The 23,892-nt window shown below is 42.6% G+C and overlaps 1 protein-coding gene across 12 annotated transcripts in view; it reads right to left on the reverse strand.

The window, feature by feature from the left end:
• Positions 1 to 23,892, reverse strand: part of LOC109930527 (receptor-type tyrosine-protein phosphatase delta-like) — a 458,059-nt gene that overhangs the window by 189,590 nt on the left and 244,577 nt on the right. For 6 of the 12 annotated variants that reach the window (XM_048614047.1, XM_048614044.1, XM_048614038.1 and 3 more), the window contains 4 exons: positions 22,666 to 22,851; positions 21,705 to 21,713; positions 13,798 to 13,815; positions 9,684 to 9,794 (listed from right to left, as the gene is read on the reverse strand). In XM_048614047.1, the coding sequence (XP_048470004.1) occupies positions 9,684 to 9,794; positions 13,798 to 13,815; positions 21,705 to 21,713; positions 22,666 to 22,851 (324 nt within the window). The remainder of the gene's footprint in view (positions 1 to 9,683; positions 9,795 to 13,797; positions 13,816 to 21,704; positions 21,714 to 22,665; positions 22,852 to 23,892) is intronic. The other 6 variants (XM_048614046.1, XM_048614043.1, XM_048614048.1 and 3 more) reach the window with 2 other exon arrangements.

Here is a 23,892-nt window from a genome sequence, read left to right on the forward strand (position 1 = left end):
GCCTAGAGCAACTGAACTGATTGTTCGTTTTAGATATCTGAGATATGTGGAAGCGCCTGTATAAGCCAGGAACATAAGAACAGGAGTAGGCCATTCAGTCCCCTCAAACTTGTTCCACTATTCAATGAGATCATGGCTGTTCTGTGGCAAAACTCCATGTCCCTTAATATCCTTGCATAACAAAAATTTATCTATCTCAGATTTAAAATTAACAACTGATCCTGCATCAAATGCCATTTGTCGAAGACAGTTCCGAACATCTACCATCATTTGTGTCCTAACATCTCTCCTGAATGGCCTGGCCTTAATTTGTGTTTATGCTATCTTTACAGGAATTTTTACACTGGAGAAGAGAAGAAAATGTTCACAGGTAATCTTATTGAAGAGCTCAAGAACTTCAAAAATAGACACCAGATAAATGTAAGACAGATATTGCAGGGGAAACACAGCTTGAATTTTGGAAGAGGGAGTGAAAAAGCAGCTGAGATGGAACCACTTGACACACAAGGTGGGAATGGATGGAGTGATGGCCCAAGAAGGAGGTCAGTGATTAGTTTATTGATACAACAGCGATGAATCTGGAGAAAGGTTTGATGGAGGGCTATGAGAGATAATCAACAATGAGAATTCTCGGATGGACTATCGTGAAGTTTTCTGGCCCTATACATTCTGATGTCTCTTTTGATCATATCCTGAAGATTACATCCACGAGTCTCAAGTTTGCTTAATGTCCACCCTTATTCCCCAATCAATTTTCAAAAATCAGAGAGAATTCTAAAATAACATCAACATAAGTCAGTCACATTGCAATTATTTACTGATTCCTTTCTCAGGGAAACTTGGAAGACAACAAAGCTTCTTTCAAAGGCTGTCACTTTGACACCGTCCTTTCATATTGAGCAAACTTCACTCCCACAATGCATGTCACAAAATGTACCCGGGAACACCTTTCAAAATCTACCATCTCCTCCCTGTCCCATCCCACATACAAAGTTGTCTCATCAGGTAGTTATTATTCAGTGTAGAAATGTATACAGTACAAATAGATGCCTGGCAAGCTCCAAGAACATCTAAACACCTTGAAACCTCATTGAAATGCAGCAGGAACACTGTCTTGTCATAGCAGGTTTTAGCGTGACATAGCAGCATGCAGCATGTTGTAACATTCTCCCATCATGCACCAGGCAACAGTGTACAAGCGCCAAGGTATCATCACCACAAGGCACAGCACATTACCAAAACAAGTGGGGAAAAACTTTTGGGATGCAAAAACGGGGACCCACAGACTAGTGCAAATTATCTGAACTGTGCTGTGGGGTTTAGTTTTTTTTAATAAAAAGATTATTCATATGTAATGTGGGTTAAAAAAAGTAAAAAAGAAAAACACACCAACCTTCTCGTAGCTCTGAGGGATGTAGGGGGTTTGATGCGGAACACAATGACATGGGGAGAAGAGAAATAGGGGAAACACAGAGAGAGTAAAAAGGCCTCTTCAAGGCTTTTAGCTGCAACATCTACTCTCGCTAACGACCTTTGACCTTTTCGCCTAGACCTTCAAGAATCAATTTTTTTGTGTGTCCCCTCAATAAATTAGTCCTTCTGAGGGAATAGATATTTAACTCAAACAATTCCATTGATAAATCAAATTAAAAAATAAATAAAAACTAATGTAAAGCTGCTATATTATCTCAAAACACATAACATTTCCTTTATTCCCATTCATCTCTTTCACTGCTTTCCAGCGGCTTCAGAATTTTGAACTAAAAGTCCCTCAGAAACAAAATTGTCATTTCAGTCTTCTTCCTGAACTCTCAGCATTTAAGGGCCCCATCTCTCACCTCTACAGCGGCCATCTTAAGAAGTGAAAGAGATGTAGCTGTGTTTTTTTTCCATCGCTAGGTAGGAACAACCAACTCTTGCTCTCAGCTCCTGCACCAAGCGCGCGTCAGACTGTAGCTCTCTGGGCAAGGCCTCGCTCTACAAACTGACTGCCCACTTGTTGCTCACAGAGAGGAGTCCGCTGTTCCCACATGGCAGCCACAAATTCTCTTTGAACACAATCAAACCTCACATTGTCGCCGACTATGGTGGAAAGCTGAGAGAAGGATCAAATATCCATCACCCTAGCATTTTATAATCAGATCTTTTATAATCAGGAAAAGAAAAATCATTTGCATTATCTTCAATACATCACCAATGATCACCTTTCCATCCAATTGGTTTTTATTTCTTTCCTACTAGCATAGCTTGTCTAATGGCACTAGTTCAAAGAATGTTTCAAATAACATTTTACTTCTCCTTCTAATAAACTTCATCCATGACCTTCAAACCCTCAGAGGTCAAATCTTCAGCAGGATTAGGCGAACATCAAGCAACTGTCCCCAACACAGGAGTCAAATCGTTGCCTTAGTAACCACTTTATCCATTGAAGAGGGAGCTCAGGGGCATCGATAGTTTACAGGCACCAGGAAAGAAACACAATTTTAACAAAACAAATTACTTCTTATGCTGTGAGTGGTACTTTACATAGAAAGCATGCAAGAAGGATAATATTTTTTTAACAATTTGTATTCGGGTAAATTGACTGTCTGTGGAGTGAATTCATGACTCTCAGCTGGGAATGCTGATCTAATTACAGTGTAGCCATTATGTTAATATACTGCATTAATATTTCCCCTTTGTGTTGTCATTTCATCATGTTCAAATTATTTGTTACAGTTAAGGAGAGGACGGCCTCAAGCAGCTTTGTACTGTTCGAACAAGAGCAACAGGGAATATGTTAGAAATATATGCGCACGAAGGAAAATATATCTCAGAGGACACATAATCCCTGCCAAGTGGGATCAAGAGAAAAATTACACCCTTATGGTCAAAAGATTTGCTTCCTGTTTCAAGGACTCAATGACAAATGGGAGTTCTGAATGAGTCTTTGCCCCCAGGGTGGAGCACTCCTCTACTTCAAACACACATCAGTTGAATGGGAGTGAAAGACCTAGGAGAGGTCTTTGATAAGCTCATCCAATTGTCTAGAAACTTACCTTATTTTTTAACCAACTGTCACTCTGACCATTGTTCCCTGTGGCTGCACCTCCATCAGTCTTCATATCTCTCCAGAATCTTACAGACTTTTGTTGACTAGACACCTATTTTTTCATTTTCCTTGGTAACTCTCCTGGCTATCTGGTTGTATCCTGCAAAATGGGCCTTATCCTTCACTTAGGCTTCAAAAGGAAGAGGAACAAAAGAATATGGACAATGATTTCCCTTTTTGCAGTTGGTGTGGGCATGTCGTACCAATCAACTTGTTAGCTCTGCCACTGAGCTTGAGAATCAGCTTGTTAAAATTGACCGGTGATCTTCAGCCTATCATAGTTCTTGACAGTGGAGTCCACACTCCCCAAAAGCTCATGGCCAATCACAGGCTGGCAGCTTCAGGATCCTGAGGACGATCAGCTGAGGCCCACCCCTCAAGGAATCCAGCAGTGAGATGGCAGCTCTTTTGGTTCTTGCAGGATGGGAGTCATGGTGAGAGGGGAATGGGAGACCAAGACAGGTGGCCCCTTTCCTTGTCACAATCCATGAGCTTCAAGTTGGTCAAATCCCCTGATTACACAACCAATCACTTTTCTCCCCTGTTGAGAAGGCAGGTAAGAGGTTGGTGCTGAGTTGAGGTACTGAAGCAGCTGTTAATTGACTATTTTAGGGTCATAATTGATGGTAGGTCAAGAAAGTCACGTTGCAGGGGTTGTGTCACAAACAGGTGGATTAAGAAAAGCCCCAATGGGCCTTCTGGCCCAGAACATAATTGATCTGGTTCGAAAGGGGAAATGCAGAGGGAGGGGTTAGATGGGAGGTCTTTTTTGATTCATTCATGGGATGAGGGCATCGCTGGCCAGGCAGCATTTATTGTACATCCCTAATTGCCCAGAGGGCAGTTGAGAGTCAGCCACATTGCTGTGGGTCTGGAATCACATGTAGGCCAGACCAGGTAAGGATGGCAGTTTCCTTCCCTAAAGGACATTAGTGAACCAGATGGGTTTTTCCAACAATCGGTCATCATTAGACCCTTAATTCCAGATATTTATTGGATTCAAATTCCACCATCTGCCGTGGTGGGATTTGAACCTGGGTCCCCAGAACATTATCTGGGTCTCTGGATTAACAGTCCAGTGATAATACCACTAGGCCATACCCTCCCCTAAGTGCTAGGTTAGGTGCAAGTGGGCCAACTTACCCAATTATTTCCACTTCTTGAAACCTCTCCCAGGCGCCAGGGAGGGGAAGGTTTCACCCATGGAGACCACCAGAGGATGAAACAAAGTGGATACGCCATTAAATCATGTGACTTCTGACTTTGTCCATCTCAGTCTAACACCGGTACCTCCACATCATGGTCTTTAAGGGTAAGACCTGGCACAGAGCTAAATGGCCTCCAGAGTGTTATAAACGTCTATGATAATACCATACTTCTTCTCTCCTTCCTATTAGATAGATTTAATAAGAGGTGTTACCTTAATGTACCTGTTTGTATGCCCTGTACAGGATTTGTAACAATACATAGGTGGATTGGAGCTCAGAAAACCTAAGCACTATTATATTAAATCACTGGAAACAGTAGCTTCCCTGAAGCAAGATTAAAATCCTTCTCACTTCCAAAATACTTCCTTCTGTTTTATTAATATGGGTCACTGCAGAATTACTGCCGATCTGCAACTTAAAGTTGGTAGAATGAGATACATTGTAAACTGGAAAAGAGTTATCAATGGTCAAGAGTGACCAGGTCTCATGTCAGGGGAAGCTGTGCTCAGCAGTTCAGTAAGGGAGTCTAAGCAAATGTCTTCTACCATTTTTATTGCAAAGAATTGGTCTTTTGGCACCAATACCAGAATATCTTAAATACCAGAAATCTTGAAGTAGCTACTTACTTTTGCTACCAAAGATTTGGTTCCAATGTGCACTGTGATATGGGGGGAGTATCATATTCTTTATATAAAGCAAAACAAAAAGGACGGGGGCCAATCATCATCCTTTCATGTCCCAAGGATGAAATTGGAATTGAGCCCAGACAGATGGAATGAAAGTCTTCTTCCTGTCAACTGTTAAAGAATCCAAAATTAAGTGAATCAAGCTCCAGTTCAATGGAGCATCAGAGGAGTGGGAAAGTTGAGGTTTTGGGTTTACATCCTTCATTGAGTCCTAATGAAGAATCCTGACCCGAAACATTGACTTTGCTGCTACTCTGAAACTGCCTGACCTGCTGTTGTTCCTCCAGTTCCAAACTGTATCGACTCGGACTCCAGCATCTGCAGTTCTTGCTATCTTCCAGTTCAATGGATGTAAGTTCACAGCATAAAACTGCTCATAATTCAGCACATGATTCAGAATCAATTCACACAGTTGGGCAGTTCCATTCAGCAAGGTTATGAGCGAAAAATGCAATTGAGATGCTGCAACTCTCCACTCAGGAGTCCTCTTGTGCTGAGGTTGAAGACAGGGTTTGCCTGCACTGGGGCACAAAAAGGATTGTGTGTGGAGGGACAAAATTCATGGCAGGCAGTAGCCTAGAAACATCACCTCATGGGAAATTCTTAGTGGGATGCAAATGAACTGGTCACACTGGCCATTTGCAGTAACTTGCCAAAATAAAAACTCTGCAACATTTCATTTTAGTTTTCAATGAGAAAAAGGTGAACTTGTAATGCAAAAAGGCAGTGGTAAGATTATGGTTTTCCATTGAGATATGGAATGCTAGATTGCCCGAAAATATGTTCTCCTCATCTTGGTGGACGTCAAACGCTCTCCTCTCCTGGGGATGGAAAAAGATGATTCCATCAGAAAGTCTTAAAGATCTACCTGAGTACATTGGAAAGAAGTCCCAGTTATAAACCAAGTGCAGCGACCAAGTTCCTTTGGCTGGTCGCTATGGGGTGGCATTGAGGAGAGGCAAGGCTTTTCCCTACAACAAGCACTGAAAGGGAAAGGTACATTCGCACATTCTCAACTTTCCCCATGGCGATCTCCTGCACGATAACACAATTCTCATCATGGTTGCTGTGCTGTTTTCGGGCCAATCACACCAGTTCCTTCCAACCTGAGACTTTGGTCTCGGGGTTTATGGGATTATCAAAATTCTGCCCCATGAATGCTCTCAGGAATCCATTATTCCACAGGTGAACCCACTCGGTCTTCGTCATCTGTTCCCAGACAAAGATATTTTTGGATGTTTTGTCTGTTATTACAGTATAACCTCCTGAGGCTGCAAAGAAGCCAGGATAATGCACTCAGTTCACCAAGATTTGCCTCCCATCAGGGACTGATATGCAAGATGCAGGTTTCTAAAGGGTTACCTGCTATGGTTAAGCCCATCTGATACCAACTGCAGAATAGGTCTCAATTCCTTCCTGTTACCCCTAACGGTGCCTATTGCTTGAGCTAAACAGTACAATGTTGCTTGCCAACCCCTCAATTAACATGTCCTTCTCTGGATATAAAGAAACACTGAATTGGTATTTGGTATTCAGCCTCAGTTAAAATGACAACACAAGATAAGGAGAAATACTCCACATATTTTAGGCAGCATATTTTACTTAACACAGTCTTGCGTTCTTAAAGTAATTGCACTGGGTTGATGACAACCTATATCACAGTTACAATGACCAGAAAGGATTGGGAAAATAGTTCAGAAAATATTCATTTTTGTTCCAACTTTACAACAGTCTCAATGGGGGTCAGCTGAACCAGGCTGAGATAAAACCTAGTGCTGTGACAGAGCAGAGTCTCTCTCTACATCAGATGAACTTTGACCAATTTTCGGAAGTCTACAAGCTGCATGCTGCTTTTGTATGCAAGAGAAAGACACCAGATTTTGTTATCAGCCCTTTTCAGGATCTTGGCCCAGTGTAAGGCTTTGTTAGTAGAATCAACAATTCCCAGCTAATAGTTATGCAGTCATTTCTGGAAGGATCTGGGTAAACAATTGGTAGCTTAGAGTTTAACAGAAACCTGATTTACACAAATTTGTGAAAGCTATTTCAGGGCAAAATATTTTACCATTTTCCATTCTTCTATAATTAATAATCACTGAATCAAAGTCCAAATGATAGAAAAATACCTTAAATCATTTTAAGTAACTGGAACCAACAATTTGTTAAATGCTTTGGAAAATCCACTGGCTGTTTCTTCCATTCCAGCTTAAGAATTTGTTAGCCATTATATGTTTCTACACAAGGTCCCCATAGTATGTTACTGTGGTACAGGACTTGAGAAAAATTTTAAAATGTAAATGTTTTAGGAAATGTGTCGCAATAAACATTTAAATAGCTGTTAAATTTGTAGTTTCAATATTATGTACACTCAAGGAGAATGAATAATCTTAACTCTTAAGGGTCTTTAGTAAAAGGAGCCACTATTCCATGGGTTAGATTTCAAATATGATGGGACTGGGCTGAAGTGATTACAGACATGGGTAAAATAAATGGGAAGTGAATATTCCAAACAAATGCACACTTTATGCATTAGAATATGGTCTTTGGATAAAAGTGGTCAAGGCTGGAATGGATAGAGATCCAGTGAGGTCTGGGACCTCGTAATTGCTGTCTTTACACATCAACTCCCCTGGTCTAAATCAAACACATTGATAAGCTGCATAAAGGGCTCAGTTAGCTCCTCCCCTTGCTGCCTACAGATTATAGCCTATCTTTAGACAGAACAGGGGCGTATATCACAAGATTTGAAGGAATGAGAAAAATCTTCGTCAAATGACTGGGGTGTCCTGCAGGTTCACCAAGTATAAAGAATGGCCCAAAGAAGTGCAATTGATTTAGGAGCAACAGTGATGCTAGATGGTCTTTCATTTGAGTGGGCCCCAAAATGCATGCTGCTAAATTGGACACTGTCATGATGAAAGAATATTTCTTGTTGTTTTTAAATCCTTCCTACTATTACATTTCACAATCAAGCAGCTACAGGTTTCTGGTGAAAATAACTGATAGCACTTGGGTGTGTATGGTTGAGGGTTTTAGCACACACATCTTATGGCAGTTCAAAGGGATTGCCAACTGATCATTTCTATCAATCTCATGTATTAGCTCCATTTTTAAATTAAACAGAACTGGAATACTGACATCACGTGGATATGGCATCAATCGGGTAAATTTCAACTCTACAGTGTTCACTTGAACATCTGAAAATAGCTGTGAGTCTAGTTGCTCTGCTATGTCTGATCGAGAAGCTTCTCAACTTGTTTCCTTTGGTTTTAGGCTTCTCTGTGGAGTTTAGATGATTTCTTGCTGAGTGGGTAGATTACTGTAGCCAACTCAGGGCAACTCACCATAGAATCTTTTGGAAGATCTTCCAAAATATGGACAGTAAGGAAACCAAGAAACTACTTAATATGATAATTGTATAGTTGCTACAAAGTGCAAAATAATTTTGCCTTCTTGTCTGTTTTACTTTGTTCCCTAGTTAAAAGAGCTTGTTTTGCAATGTTTGACAATTACTTTAAACCATTTCTTTCACAGGTATTAATTTTAGGAAGAATTGCTGAGACAAGCATTACTTTATTTACTTTTCATGTAAAGTGGTATCCATCCACAAACTACAAATTGTTCACAACCAGGGCGATGCAATCAGGCTTAGAACGTGAGTCAATTCGGGAAAGAATTTAAAATTTGTACTTGCGATTCTCATCCAGCATTTCCTGCGCTGGAAGCACAAGTTTATTATCTGATTATATCTTGTTTGTAATTTTGTTTGAAAATGATTTGGTACTTTAATTAATTGAGCCTTGCCCTGCAATCTTTAACTTGCCTGCTCAAATGAAGACTTTGGACCAGTAGGAGTGGCGAGAGATGCAGTTTCAGCAGGATGTTTTTCACAGAGACTGAACGAGTGGCTTCACAGCATTGCCTGGTCTAATTGTATAGTGACATGGCTACCGTCTTCTCTTACAAGGCATACAAATTCTAGAGGTCCATACGGGCTCAGGCATCAGCCAAATGAGAAAAGCCAGGTTAATGTTATGGGCACAGTCCCTTGATCAGAGTTTTGTTTGGGATTCTCACAAAGGCTATTATTCTAGGAATGTAACTGAGAGGATAAGGGTGATTCCTGGAGGCTGAGGCAAAGGCTGAGTGACCTATCATGGGCTTCCAATCCTTTGTGTTTCAATTTGTACTTAGTCTTCAACCGTTCAGTTTCTACAGGAAGGTGCATTTTGCAAGGATGGTGTCCTGTTGTGGAGCTCAGCTGGACATGTGGTGTCTTCTGGTGACTAATGTCAGGGGACAGGGAAGGCTCTGGGATTGGAGTGTCCAAGACACAGTGCGGCAAAATTCAGAAGGATGATACCTGCAGTTGATTCTCAAAAGCCAATGGGTATGGCTTTCTGACAGGAGACCAACTTCGAAAAAACACATTGAGCAGCTTGATTTTTATTTTCATTCAAGAAAATCAAAAATAGAAAATGATTTTTTGCTGGGAAAACATGTAATTGAGTCAGCAAAATTCCTCTCAGATAATCTTTCTCAGAAAGCTTGAATTCAACCTAAGAGGAATATACGCCCCTGTGCTGACCTGCTTTAATGGAAAGCAAACATTCAGGAACTAGAAGAAGTCAATAGAAGTTGTGTTAGAGGCCCAGCACCCTTTATTGAGTGGGTGTTGAGTAATCAGCCGCTCCCTACCTCTCACATAAAGATTAGCGGGAGGAGAATACCGCACACCAGCGTTGTTCGATGCCACACACTCGTACTTCCCCTGGTCGGTTTCTTCGCTGTTCTCGATCTGCAGGGCACCTGTCAGGAGACAAACGGCAGCAGGGAGAATTAAAATCCTGGGACTTCTCACATGCTGAAATGGCTGCATTTCCCTACTGACATTCCCTCAATGCCCTGCTCAGATTGCAAATGCCGATCTGTCACAAGCCGCGAGACCTGCTTACCCAAGGGTAGGAGCATGGTGTTGTTCACCAGTGAGGTAGCTGGTCAAGCTTTTGGGGCTAGCTACCTACTCGCATCAGGAGGGATCAGTTTCTTAATCCGCCAGCTCTTTAGAAACACCTTAGGACCTCTTTTCAGCTGATTTTTCAGAGCTTCCTCTCCCCCACCCTAGGACACTCTGGAAATAATGTCCCTACCTACCCGCGACAGTCAATGCCAATCACCACGGCTATAAAAATCAATGATGCCCACAAACACACACTGATCAAATGCTGCAGAATGAGCATGCTCTGGTCAGCTCTAGTCCTGCAGAGAAAAGAGTGGGAAGTGGTTCTGTTGAAAATTTATGCAGTTTTACCTCATTTTGCCTCCCAACTTCATGCCAACAGATACTGACAGTTTGTAAAAGAAGGTAAAGAATTAAGTTCTAATCAGCAGCGTGAACAGAGACCAGCATCACTACAAGTAATCAAACTTGCTCCCAAACCGCGTGGCATGGTCGTCTAAACAGGGCACAGAAAGTTATGAATATCGTGTTCGCCTGTTAAAGGGGGCCATGTTATTTAACATGGACCAGCTCTGGTTTGAGTCCGCAGATTTACTTTGTGCTGTAGAATGAAGCAGAAACACCCTGTGCCTGCTCCTTGCATTGAGAGAATAAAAGATAAATAAGCAGTGGATGAGCATCTTATAGGGACCCAGCTTAAATCTTGGAGGGCTGGAGCTAGAAGCCTCCTCTTAAAGTGGCAGTGGCTCTGCCTAGGTTGGCCCTCACTTTCTTCTCAGGTGGTAATTGGCAACCCTTGAACAGGAGGCATTGTCTATCAATCTAGCTTGGCATATTCTCAGTGCCCATTTTCAACTTCTGTGTCGCCCAACCTTTAATGACTGCCACAAAGTTAATAAATCCCACTCCACAGTCTGTGGGGGGTAGAGGGGGAAGGATACAATGCTGAACAAACAAGTTTCCAGATAGAGGAATATGGCCCCTTGTTGTGGATTAGATTGAAGATGCTGTTTATGATTGTGTTTCGCACAGTCCAACCAGATGGGAAAATTGCCTGGGATCAGCATTTAATATAAATCATTCGGGGAAAAAGAAATATTTTGGCATTTACAAAGCTAAACAAAAATAATTTTCTGCGACCTTTCAGAGATTTAGTTTCTTGCTGTCAGTAACAGAGACCTGTCTTTTTGATTTAAAGTCCAGCCCTTTACATGGTCACCCCCACCCTCCTTTCCCTTTACTCTAGCGTTGGCACTAGTGGCTTCACGCCCTCACCCCAAGCACACAGACAGATTTCATGTCAAGAGATAGTAGGAACTGCAGGTGCTGGAGAATCTGAGATAACAAGGTGCAGAGCTGGATGAACACAGCAGGCCTAGCAGCATCATAGGAGCAGAAAGGCTGACATTTCGGGCCTAGACCCTTCATCAGAAAAGGGTACCAGATTTCATGTCAAGCTGCTTTATTGCCTTGGGCTACCCTCACATGATTTATTCCTACAATCACCATCTTAAAGGGCATCTTATAGCTGGGAAAAACACATCTGAGGTCATAGGATCCTTTCCTTAATGAGGGACTGTGTCTTGAGTTGCTGGTCTCCAATTTTGAAACAGTGGGAATTATTATTCAGACAACGTTCAGACATGAAAAAATATCACACAAAGCATCTTTCTAAAGTTTCTTTGTGAGGAACTTTCTGGATTTTCCCTCTAGTTTTCATTCCTTCTCTTCACAAAGCGATGCTAGTTGCTGGATTGTCACTGATCCAAACAGCCATTCGTCATGACTATTCAACTATGTAATGGCTTCACTGTCGAGCATATTCTGTCCTCACTTGGTGCCAAGCTCCTGGTCAACCCTATGAGCAGAAGCCAGGTTGACTTTTCCCTTTCTCTCTTCCTTGGAACATTATAATGAACTGAAATGCCACCTGACAGAAGCCAGGCCTCAAACTAGCCCTTGTTCCTTTTCTCAGATGAGATGAATGACACTGGACCCTTCCGAATGCATGGTAAATTTTGGGTGTAAACCACAGTCCCAATACACTGTGGTTCAACACTGGTTCCGTGTCTGTAAGAACACCAAGCCAACCAAGGTTTATTACCTTTTCATTCAGGAATGCCAGACACCTGCCAGGGGACAGCTCACAGCATCTGCTGTCATGTGAAATTTACAAATGATGATGAAGAAGAAGAAATTGAAAAAGCTGGCACCCAGTGCATACCATCAGTTTTTGACTGTGCAGTGACAGAAAACACTTTGCTAACTAAGATAAGTGTTACCCCATAGGGATGATATTGAGAACTCAGTTGATGGACTACACTGTCTTTCATGAATTATGTGGACTTTGGAATAGAGCATGGTTGCTGCTCCCCATTGGAAAGAGTTTACATCGTCATCAAACAGCTGAAGCTCTAGCTCAAGATGTTAAAGTTGGCTTGGAGGTCAAAATTTGTCTTTTCCGTATGTTGGCAGAGGTCATGAATGAAGACCACAGGAGCCAATGTGCAAATAGAAACACCAGGTTCACCAGTATCTAGTGAATTTCATTAATCTTAGGAAATGCAAAGATACAATTCTACCTCTGAAGTGGTTACTCATCCTTTCTCTGTGGGCCCCAGTAAGTGATAGATTTAATCGTTACAGAAGAGCAAGATACTCTCTGATGCTTCATCATGGCTGACCTTTTTATTTTGGTCAGCCAAAATATCGAAATGGCTGAACCTGATATTGGCCTGGCCTACCTTCACACAACAACTCACCTTCCAGCAGTGCTACTGATGACCAGTCCAAGGATGGAAAGCCAGGCAGAGGTTTCCCATTCCCCAGCCCAAAAGCTAAGTGTAATGCCTCAATGATTGCTGCCCTGCCTGAATTCAGAACTGAAGCCAGGGCCACTGACACATGGGGAATTGAGAGAGGGGAAACCTTGACAAGTCCATTTACAGGATTAGGCAGTGAAAGAGACAAGGGTGATTTCCACAGTCAGTTCTGTTTTCAGGCAATGCAACAGTGAAATTACAGCAAAAGGCTGGATATGCAGGCATCAAGAACACAGTAACATACATATCTAACACTGAAATAATCTATGAGCTGTGGGTTATTGACATTATAAATTCTGCCTTCTCGTTAATACACAAAGCATAGACCTTTGCATCACTGGATTTAGGAAAAAAAAGATCATTTAAAAGAGCACATGAAAAACACAATTTTTAAAAATCTCGTTGGTTACACAAATCAGTTTGGCAACGGCACTTGTAAGGAATCGTGTTTGAGTGCCACCTTGATACGAAGCCACACAGCCGGGAAGCATTTTCCTTGGATTACAGGTCATCTCGTCTTCCATGACGGGTTCTCTACAAATTTAATCATTGAAACTGTTGCCAAAAAAATGTTCCTTGAGCTGGTTCTGTGGAGGCCAAGGCCACCTTGGAGAGGGCCCTCAATGTAATTGTAGTTACATGGCAAGGTCCTCCAAAACAAACAATCTAATCAATGACGTGGCCTAAAAAGTAAAAAAAGGAGAGAGAAGCTTTCTGGGCGATGGGGGTTGGGCGACACTGAGAGACAAATATGAAGCTGTGACTGACTTAATGACACACAAAGCTATGATATGCTTTCAGTTAAAGCATATCAAAAAGAGAGAAATCTTGCTCAATTTAATTTAAGTTTAAAAAAAAACACAAAGAACAGACTGCGACAAAATACCAGACGTAAATTAAAAGAAAGTTGTTATTGTCTGTTTAAACGGAAAATGAAAAGATCTGAAAGAAAATGAAAAGGATAATTAAACAAAACGAAAAAGAAAATCAAAATAAAAGGTGAAAGTTCACCGACTTCCATCATTCTTACCTCGTATCGGAGTACCACCTGCGAGGATAATATGAATGCAAATAAGATTAAAAAGAAGAGCTGTTAGTTGAAGAAGACAGGCCGCGGGCTTTTTTTTTTGCAGCAGAAGCAGATTTTAGAAGATAAGTTTTCAGACGTATAAACACTTCACTCTTTTTAAACTGCTGGTGGACCTCCAGTTAAAGGAAGACTGCCTAAACAGGGCAGGTGCCACATCTGAGAGGGAATGCAGAGCTTCCCATTTCCATAACAATACGGAAGCTCCAAGGCATGGACCGCTGTTGGATGGTGGTTCATGGCAAGGTGACTGTCGCCCTGGATGTTTCATTTCAGTGGGCAAGTTAGCACTGCTGGCTGGTGGGTACCACAGGGAAGTGCTCAGCAGCTCCAGGATCTGGAATCAGGTCAAAACTCAAAATGCTAAATTCCCCTCTCCATTTTTACTTGCTTAAACATTTTAACTCATCTGTCTGATAGGCTCACTTGTTCTGATGTCTGGTCTGGGAACTGATGTGTTTTAATGTTGTTTATTCTTTCATGGGCATCGCTAGCTCAGACCAGTATTTACTGCCCCTCCCTAACTCCCCTTGAGAAGGGGGTGGTGAGCTGACTTCTGGAAATGAAGATGTCTAACTGAGTCTCCTCTACTGTTTGGCAAAGCGGTGATGCAGCAAAGGGTGGTCAGGGTCTTAGTGGGGGCACAAATTACACTGTACCTACACGGCTTCTTTTTTTAAAATTCACCCATGGGATATGGATGTTGCTGCCCAGCCAGTATTTACTGTCCACCCCGAACATTGCTGTGGGTCTGGAGTCATATGTAAGCCAGACCAGGTAAAGATGGTAGTTTCCTTCTCTAAAGGACATTACCAAACCAGGTGGGTTTTTCAGACAATCAACAATGAGTCATTAGACTCATAGTTCCAGATTATTTTTCAAAAGAAACTCAAACTCCACCATCTGCCATGGTGGGATTTGAACCTGGGTCCCCAAGAGCATTACCTGAATTAATCGTCTAGTCATAATACCACTAGGCCATTGCCTCCCCCTTCTTATCCTGAAGGAATCAATTGGGGTTACCAATCTTGCAGGAATGGCCTAGAGCTTCCAGGAACTGAAGAATGGATCCCCAAGATACTCCTGTGAACAATCACGGAAAAAATAATCATACAGATGTATGAAGAACATCTTTGTCATTATTAGCTGTGAAAATATTGAAGCTGGCAGGGGTTGGAATGAGAAAATGTTGTTTGATCCAAAGTTAAGAATCGTCAATTGGGTGATGAGGATCTTATTTGCTTCGAATTGCCTTGGGAAAGCCAAGAGATTGGTTGTCTTGGGCAGCCAATGGAGACAATGTGGGGCAGGGTGCTAGGTAAAAAGTCATGTGATGAAATCTCCAGGACCACATCCCATCAGAGTCAGCAACCCTAAGATTCAGGCAAGAATCAAAGTTCTTTCTGACTTGGATCCTATTCTGCTTTGGAAAGCTCTCCACATTCTCAAACACCACCCTCCTGCACTGGGAGTCTACAGTTCAGGGGTAGAAGAACTGTCTGTCAATGAGACAATGATTTTGCAGTCCCAATTTTGGTATCTGTTATTAATGCTCTGCTCGTAAAGTCCCCAAAATAATTCTATTGAAATTTTCAACAGTTGGGCCTAAGTAAAAACACAGCAGATTCAATGTGAATCCAATGTGAATCTGAATCAGATGTGTACCCCAAGGCTTAAACTCCTCCTGGAGCAGTCTCCCATAGATGTGTCTTGTGTCTCACTAGGAGAGGACATGCCAGATCTAACTGCATCACTCCTCAACCAAGTCTAATGGGATGTGTGATAAGATCAGGGGTCAGCGTGATAAGCATGTGAATTAAATGCCAGGAATAGCCAAGCTATAAGGGAAGGGGAGTGTGACTAACTGGACTTTTTTTAAAAGGTCTGACAGAAGGATAATGGGCTTAATGGTAGAGTCTATGACTAAAATGCAGGTAATTCTGGCACTGCACCTACATTAGTCCCAGATGTTTGACTTCCAGGGGTCACCTTGATGTATATTCAGATAATGTAACCATGGGGCCAGTGTTGTCTCTCCTCACCACGGCTCCCATCGTCCTATGGTCACGATCCGATACCATGCAAAACTATCCGATCAGGCGAATCCAGTTGGATATTCAAATTATTTTGCAGAAGTCACAACATTTTATTTGACTCCTCTTTGACAGTGTGGCACAATCTTCCTTTAAAAATAGGCAGGTCCCCTGGCTAGCAGCAAAGTGGCACAATTTCAGGCAACATTTTATCACATTCTTAAAATCCGGCACATCCAAACGCTTGGTGTCTTGGATTCTAAGTTCCAATGGGGTCCTGGAATTTGGTTGCTCAGCAGCCACTTTGAAAGATGGATGGGTCTCTCCCTATACACTGGAGTACATCCCCTAGGTCAACAGACCTCTACTATCTGTGGCACTGCCCACCAGCTTCCATTCCATCCTAGGTTGGGCAGTAGGATTCTGCATTCCTGAGGACCAGGATCAGCAGGGATCCAAGATCTCCCCGCAGCCATGGGTGGGAGGAAAGGGATTGGAGAAAATTCACAACAAACCTTTCTTGAAAATGACTATGCCTCTCACTCCCCACCACAACTTTGCAGGCCAACTCTGGAACTTACTCCCAAAAATGGCAACTGGGCCGTATGTTAATGGGCAACTGAGGGTTCCAAAGTGTAAATGACAGCTTCAGAGGAAGGTCCACTGCATCAATGGATTTTTCCACCAGCAGCTTTACAGCTTTCACTCACACTTTTGTATCCACCTCAATAAGTATTTAGACTCTAAGACCATATTTCTCACTGAAAGGTGACAACAGGGAACTCTAATCTGAGTTAAAGGATTTTTCAGATCTAATTTCCATTCATAACATATTTCCTTCTTCATAAGGACAGCTCTTAGCCAATTTCTCTGTTTAAAGTGCTGCCAAAAAGGGATTTTTCTTACGTTATTGTCCATGTTCGTCATGGTGTTGGGGTGCCCGCACCGGGGAAACGTCTAAGGAACCTCAGTAACAGCACCAAGCGATTGAATAGCCAGTGCTGCACAGTTGGGTGCAGAGTATAGCTCCCTCTCCTCTGCCCCACAAGCCCCAGTCCCAGCCCCAGCCTCAGAAATGCATCCACTATTGTACCAAGGTGTTGTGTTCCTTTCCTTCTCTGGGTAACTTCCTTCTTTTCTGGAAGCTTGGGTATGGTGATTTAGTTCAAGTAGTTCACCTGAACTAAACATTATCAATGAGTGAATCTGGACCTACGGGCAACATTTTCACACAGAGGGTGGTGCGTGTGTGGAACAAGCTGTCGGAGGAAGTGATGGAGGCTGGTACAATTACAACATCTAAAAAGCATCTGGATGTGTACATGAATAGGAAGGGTTTAGAGGGATATGGGCCAAGTGCTGGCACATGGGACTGGATTAATTTAGGATATCTGGTCGGCACGAACGTGTTGAACTGAAGAGTCTGTTTCTGTGCAGTCCAACTCTACGACTCTCCGGATAGAGATGGCTAATGGGCCATTTGACTATAAAAGCATCACCACAGACACACAGAGATCTTATTCTCGACAAGGACCTACAAGTACTATCTAACAGCAACTATTTTTGACTCTGAGCAAGAATGCCAATTAAACACCCAAGTAGGAACACTTCCTGACGTGGCACAGAGTTCACCAAGAACCAGATTTAGGGATTTGGGTAAATTTTAAATTTACCGAATAAAGTCTTGTGAGCCATGGGGCATATTACCAACAGATTAGCACAAAACAATACCAACTGGAGGAGGCCTGGGGCAACCATCAAATACAGAAGATTATACTCTACACTAACATCACTTCCCGCCAGCTCAAGAAAGGGACACAACGACACCCAACTTCAACATCAAAACAAAATAAAAGTCAAATAAAAGATAATAGATAAAAAGGAAACCATCCCTTTCCAAAAGTGTCGGATTCTGGTTGCTACCAATTTCAGAATGTGCCAAACTGCAGCCTGAAACTGTGTTGAGCTTCTAAAGGGAGTGGGGGTGTTAATCCATGAGGGTTATTAGGTAACAGTTACGGTTAATAAAGCAGGTTGTTAGGTATTAGGAGAGCACCTATATATGTGATGGTGTGGGCACTGGGAGCTATGATTAATTAAAGGGGAAGGAGAGGTTGAAGAGGAAAGGGCAGTCAGAATGTACCTTTGAGAGTATTCCACGGTTTAGGATCTGACAGAAGCTTTTGCATACTGGAAGGAGTTTCACATCCAATGCAAAAGCAGGTCCTGAATGGAATTAACTGGATGCCGTGCCTCTGACTCCAGGATCAACCAGTCTTACGTGTCTCTTTGTGAAAAGGTGCTGAAAATTTCCGCCACTCAGAGTTCCGACCATTTCTTCAAAAACGTTCTGTCTCTGTGCGCCCCCACCACCCCCCACACAACCCCCCTCCAACCATTTGCTGCTGTCCTGAATAAGAGCAGTTTATTTTGGGTTGATTGTTACAATGGAAGATTGAAATGGGTGGAGTGGGGTTCAGGGCAGGAGGAAAAATGTGTGAGGGGTGGGCACTGAGTTAAGCCGAGCGCCAAGTGAGGGGCAGGTGATCAGGGTGGTTATACCTCAGGGAGAGAGATTGAAATGTGAGCAATTAACACACAGGGCAGGAAGAGAGAGGAAGAAGGGGAGGGTGAAGGAAGGAGGAAAGTTACATTTCCTTCTTTGCTGCAGATTTGAGCAACGACACATTATTTAAATCTCTGTGGTTCTAACAGGGGTTTCCTCAGCAGATGAACCCTCCACAAGACTTTTTGTTTGCTTCATTAGCTGGTAGACCCACAGTCAAAATAAAAGAGACTCAATTCCTGCTGGTGTTCACAGTCTCTGCTGCTTTAGTTGTTAGTTCTTGGCCATCACAGGGAACCAACACTTGATCTAGGACCAAGCAGAATTCCTTAATGACATCCCTTTCCGCACAATAACCTCCTTGTTATTTAAAACTCCAAATGTATTAAAATATCACTTATCGATAAAGGCCCAAAATAAATTAGGGCAACCAAAAGTCACTGTTTTCCAAAGGCAATCGTTGGCTCAAGTACAGTATCCCTTGACAGATAATGTCCTCCGAAGAGCTCCTGGAAGAGTCACCGTTCCCCAAGTTGATTATTTGGACAACCGCCTAGGTTTAAAATCAGGGACTACACAATCATTGGGTACCCCTGTGGTTAGTGGGAGAGGTCAGCCATCTTGTGTTTTCAGCCAGATGAAGGTGATGACTCAGTCAGGGATATTAAATTTATGCAGAAACCACAGCTGGGGCCTTGCAGGGTCGCTGCAATCCCATTGTTAATCCCCGCTGGACTCCAGGCACTTTCCCCGGCAGATTTGGTGGATGAGGATCAGTGAGGGGCGGGCGTTTGGTTTTAAAACAGCAGCTTGAACGGGACCTAAGAAACATTCGAGGAACTGGCTCAGAGCACGGTCGGTAACCCGGCTGGAGTGAATGTTGGGCTATGTACTGACCTCCCCCTCAGCTGTGTCTCCCCCTCCCCCGGCATTAGCCCAGACCCCAACCCGGGCTGTTATCCCTTCCCTCTAGTACCTCCCCTCCCTCTAGGCCAGTAACTACCACCCCCCAACCTGGCCAGGCTATCTACCTACCCCCACCCCCACCCCCAGTTACAGTGCAGTCCGGGTGCTGAGTGAACTCAACGGAAACAGGGACTGGAGCTGGAGCCTTTGGGGCACTGAAAGACCCGGCAGGAACGATGCAGGCCCGAGGAATGTGCTGTTTTAGAGAAGGTTCACATCCCTAACATTACAGTTTTGGATAAAATGTAAACAAAAATAAAGCTGACCTGCTTCAGAGAATAAAAGGAAAGTGGTGGATGTGTTGGGCCTGTGTGTGGTGTTTTGGAGCACTGTGTGGTGTGAGGGGGGAGCTTTTGCGGGGGAGTCATTTTGGGAGGTGGGGTGTTTGGGGGTAAGGGAGGAGAGTGACGGAATTGTTTTGGGGGCAGCATTGGGGTTGTTTTGGGGGTGGGAAAGAGTGATGGGGAGAGAGATGGAGGTGTTTTGTGGGGTTGGGGGGAGACTGATAGGGGTGGGGGGGTTGGTGATGGGGGGTCTGGTGTGTTTTGGGAAGGGGTAAGTTGGGGGAGGTATTTGGGGAGTCAGTGTGTGAGGAGGGGGTGATGAGGTGTTTTTTTTGGGCGGAGTGTATTTTGGGAGTGTGATGTGGGGTTTGTGGGAGCGTTGATGACCTGTGCAATACCACCACTAAAACCCTGGGAGGGCTGTGACTGTGCGCTGGAGACTCAGCAGTTTATGAGGAGGCTCTGTGATCAGGATCACAAGGTAAATCCTATTCATCCATTTCCTCCTGGTGTTACAGGGAGCTCAACACAACAGTACAGTGAATGCAATAATACCCTTAAAAACGTTGATATAGAATTTTTCAGTGGAACGCATGACCAATGCACTAATTTTAATATATTATAGTTATTAAAAACATTGATGGATAGACTTCACTTAATTTAAATGCGATCCCTATGGCTGATCAGTGATTAATGAAAATTGTGAAGTGTGGAGTTCTTACTGATGAATACCTGGTGTAGTCTCCTGACTTGCCATATTATATTAGAACCATTTCTATGCTTCAAAAGCACATCATTGGTTTTATAAAATGTTTAAGTAATCCATGGAAATATCAGGAAGCAACTTGCAAGGTTTGGGGAGTGCAGGTCACAGAGCTCATAGGAATCATTCAGTTAATTTGATGAGCTTTTAAAAGGGAAGGACATTGCCTAGTTTCACGCTCCTAGCTACTCTTGTTTCATTCTTCCTTCCCTCCTCTACTGAAGGTAGGGTTTGATTGTATGAGCATCAGAGGGAGGCTTGAGACTGAGATGCCATTCTTCTTGTTTGACCCATGACGCTCAAGGCCCCATCCAGCAATCAGCATCATTTGACACTAGTGCAAATGAGTTTAAAACAACGGCCATTGCAGAGGTAAAGCTCAAGTTTCATCAGGTTGTAGTTTTGCATAGAAAACCAGAGCTGAGTGTGAACACACATTGAACAGGCAGGGAAAGAGGAGAGAACATGGTTCCATTAGTTTTTTTGTATCATTGAATTTGCTGTGGAGACTGGATGCCTTGTGTTCCACTTTCCAATGCCAGTCATTAGATAACCATCAAGAGTCAGAGGATGGCTGCTTTTTTCCCATTCAGGGCCTGGGGGTACTAAGACCAACTGCACTGATGCATTTTTACCACCTCATCTCTAAGACCGACAACTGCATGGTCCCAATATTAACCTCACCATCCCAATAGTCGACTATCGAGTTAAGCTGTCCCTGGTCAGACTGGCTCAAACCTGGGTCCATCTTGCTGTGTATTAGCTCTTCATCAGGCATTCTGGGTGTTTACCTACTTTAGAACAATAATTTAAAGCTATGTATTTATGGCAACTTAAATGAACAAAATGGTGCCAAAGCACGTACAGCGACTCAGAGAAGTTGTTACAGTTGAGCATGGTTGATCCTAAGCCAAGACATGACCACATTAAGGAGCGGTTATCTGTATGGGTTAGATGTGGAACTCCAAAAGATTAGAATGGATGCAGAAGACTGGAATAGTTCAGAAGGGTGGAGCATGAAGAATTCTTAAGGAATTGTGGGTAACATCTGTTGCTAGGTTACGGGCAGGGTTGTCTGATGGGGATTAAAGCAACAGCAGTCTTGAGTAGGTCAGTTGGGTAGGACCAGCGGGTTTTTTTTAAAAATAGTTAGTAAAATGCAGGCATGCATTTTAAGCTTGTTGTGACATTAGTTTGGAGAGGGTTTTGTGAATTAGGCTTCGAAGCCAAATACTTACCAAAGGATTCTTTATGATTAAGAAACAGAAAGAAAGAAAACATTATAGAAGACATTATTCAGCTACATAGTCATTGTTATGTAACATTAAGACTTAAATGTTTTACTTAGGATTAAACACATTAGAAAACGAGGTTAATTCAAGTCATTGTTATCTTATTTAAATTAATATTAGTATTTATTTGTTAATATAAAGAGCAACATACAATCACAAAGTAACAAGGATAGGGTGATTGCTAATGTCAAATTTCAAAACCATGGCAATAAAGATTTTCAAACCATTTGGGGCGATCAATCATGTGAGGAATACAGGTCAGTGCAGCTCACTGCAGTATATGTGGTTTAGATTAACATTTTTAAGTTAGTTCCTTTTTTAAAATATGTTTTATTTTAAACTTAGTACACAAGGTAAAGAATTTGCCCGGTCAGTTTTGTTTTGTACCACGTTCACTGATGTTCTTGATACAACTTGGTCACTCTGCCAATGGGTTCCTCTGGGTTAAAATGGCTGCCGCCTTCTCACCTACACACACCACAACCAGCAAGGACAGCAAAAAAACCTTCATAAGAATTGCCCAATCCCAGAGATTACTTTCAATTTGACACATTGGTCACAGAATGGAATCCCAAATGGAAAATAAAAATGAGAGAGAAAAGAAAAACAAGAAGAGAACTAAACAAAAACAAAATAAATGGAGGTTAGAGTAGGCCCGGAGAGGAAGAGCCACTTCTAAGAATATAATCAAAGGAATTGGAGATACAGTCACAGCAGTGCAGTGTGAATCAAAGAAAGCTCTATGCACAAGACAGACAGACAGAATGACAAGCTATGAGGACATCACAAACATAAACAGCAGTAACAGCTACACAAAGGCCTTTTAGTTCCACGTTTTCTTTTAAAGAAGCAGATTAATCATTTTTTTGCATCTGTCAATAATATTTTGTTCTTTTCCAGCCCCTACCTGACCGCAACTGTTTGATGCGTGTACTGGAGCTTGGGTCAACAGGCAGGAAGTCTTTGAACCAGGTGATCTCAGGATCTGGATTCCCACTGGCTGCGCACAGCATGGTAGCTGTGCGGGTGCGTTCCACCACTTTCAGCTGAGGGCCCATGTCGATGTTGGGGAAGCCGGATGGCAGCTGGTCCTCTGTGAATAGCAAGTGGAGAGGGGAGACAATTAGAAAGAATGCACATCTAGTTTACATTGGATCTGAGAAGCACAAAAGCAAATCATCTATCCATTTTTCTTCAATTGCATTGGGGCTAGATAGACAGAAAGTATTAACTAATAGGCTTATGGCGTTTAACTCAGCCTTTTATAGGCCCCATGCTCAGCAGTGCTGCACAAGATGACAGCAGCAGACTGCAAAATCCCGAAGAATCAGCTAATTCACTTTATTGAAAGAGAACCGTACTTGCACTCTAAGAGCTGACTCTAAATTCTGTCCTCACTATGTCTACTAGGTGGAGAAGGACTTTAGAATGATACTGCGTGTGCATTCTATACATTTATATTGGATGAGAGAAAATAGGAATAGCACACTTGTCGCATTTTGTGAAGAATTGGCTTTTTCTGTTGTACAACTCTGTACAGAGAGATCCGTTACACTTCACATGAACTCTGCAGAATCCAACAGTAAGCTCATTTAGAGACGGAAAGGATGGTGTTTTTGAAGGTGCATTTTTTTTCTTTTCCCTAAGAATTTCAAGTATTTTCCCTTCCATTGTTTCCCCTTCCTGTCCATTCTTTTTTCCCTCTGCACATGTTGCTTAACTTTCCATACGGTCTCTAAGCGACCATTATTCAGGCAAGAACATAAACAGAATGTGTTGGGACATTCTGTGGAATCAATGTAGCTGCATTTGATTCTGTCCTTTTGTAAGACATCCACACAAACATATCTCTCAGAGGAAGTTTGATTGCTGACATCAATCAGCAGCAAACATTCTTCCTACTATGGCCAATTATAGTGCTCATTGAAGAATGGGGGAAAAAATGTACTTTTGAGGGAGATGTTTTTGTGTATTGCTGCCAAGCTGGTATATACTGAATAAAAACCAAAAGAACTGCAGATGCTGTAAATCAAGGACAAAAACAAAGTTGCTGGAAAAGCTCAGCAGGTCTGGCAGCATCTGTGAAGGAGAAAACAGAGTTAACGTTTCGGGTCCGGTGACCCTTCCTCAGAAC

Source organism: Rhincodon typus, chromosome 29, assembly GCF_021869965.1.
Source record: "Rhincodon typus isolate 14 chromosome 29, sRhiTyp1.1, whole genome shotgun sequence".
Classification (NCBI taxonomy): domain Eukaryota; kingdom Metazoa; phylum Chordata; class Chondrichthyes; order Orectolobiformes; family Rhincodontidae; genus Rhincodon; species Rhincodon typus.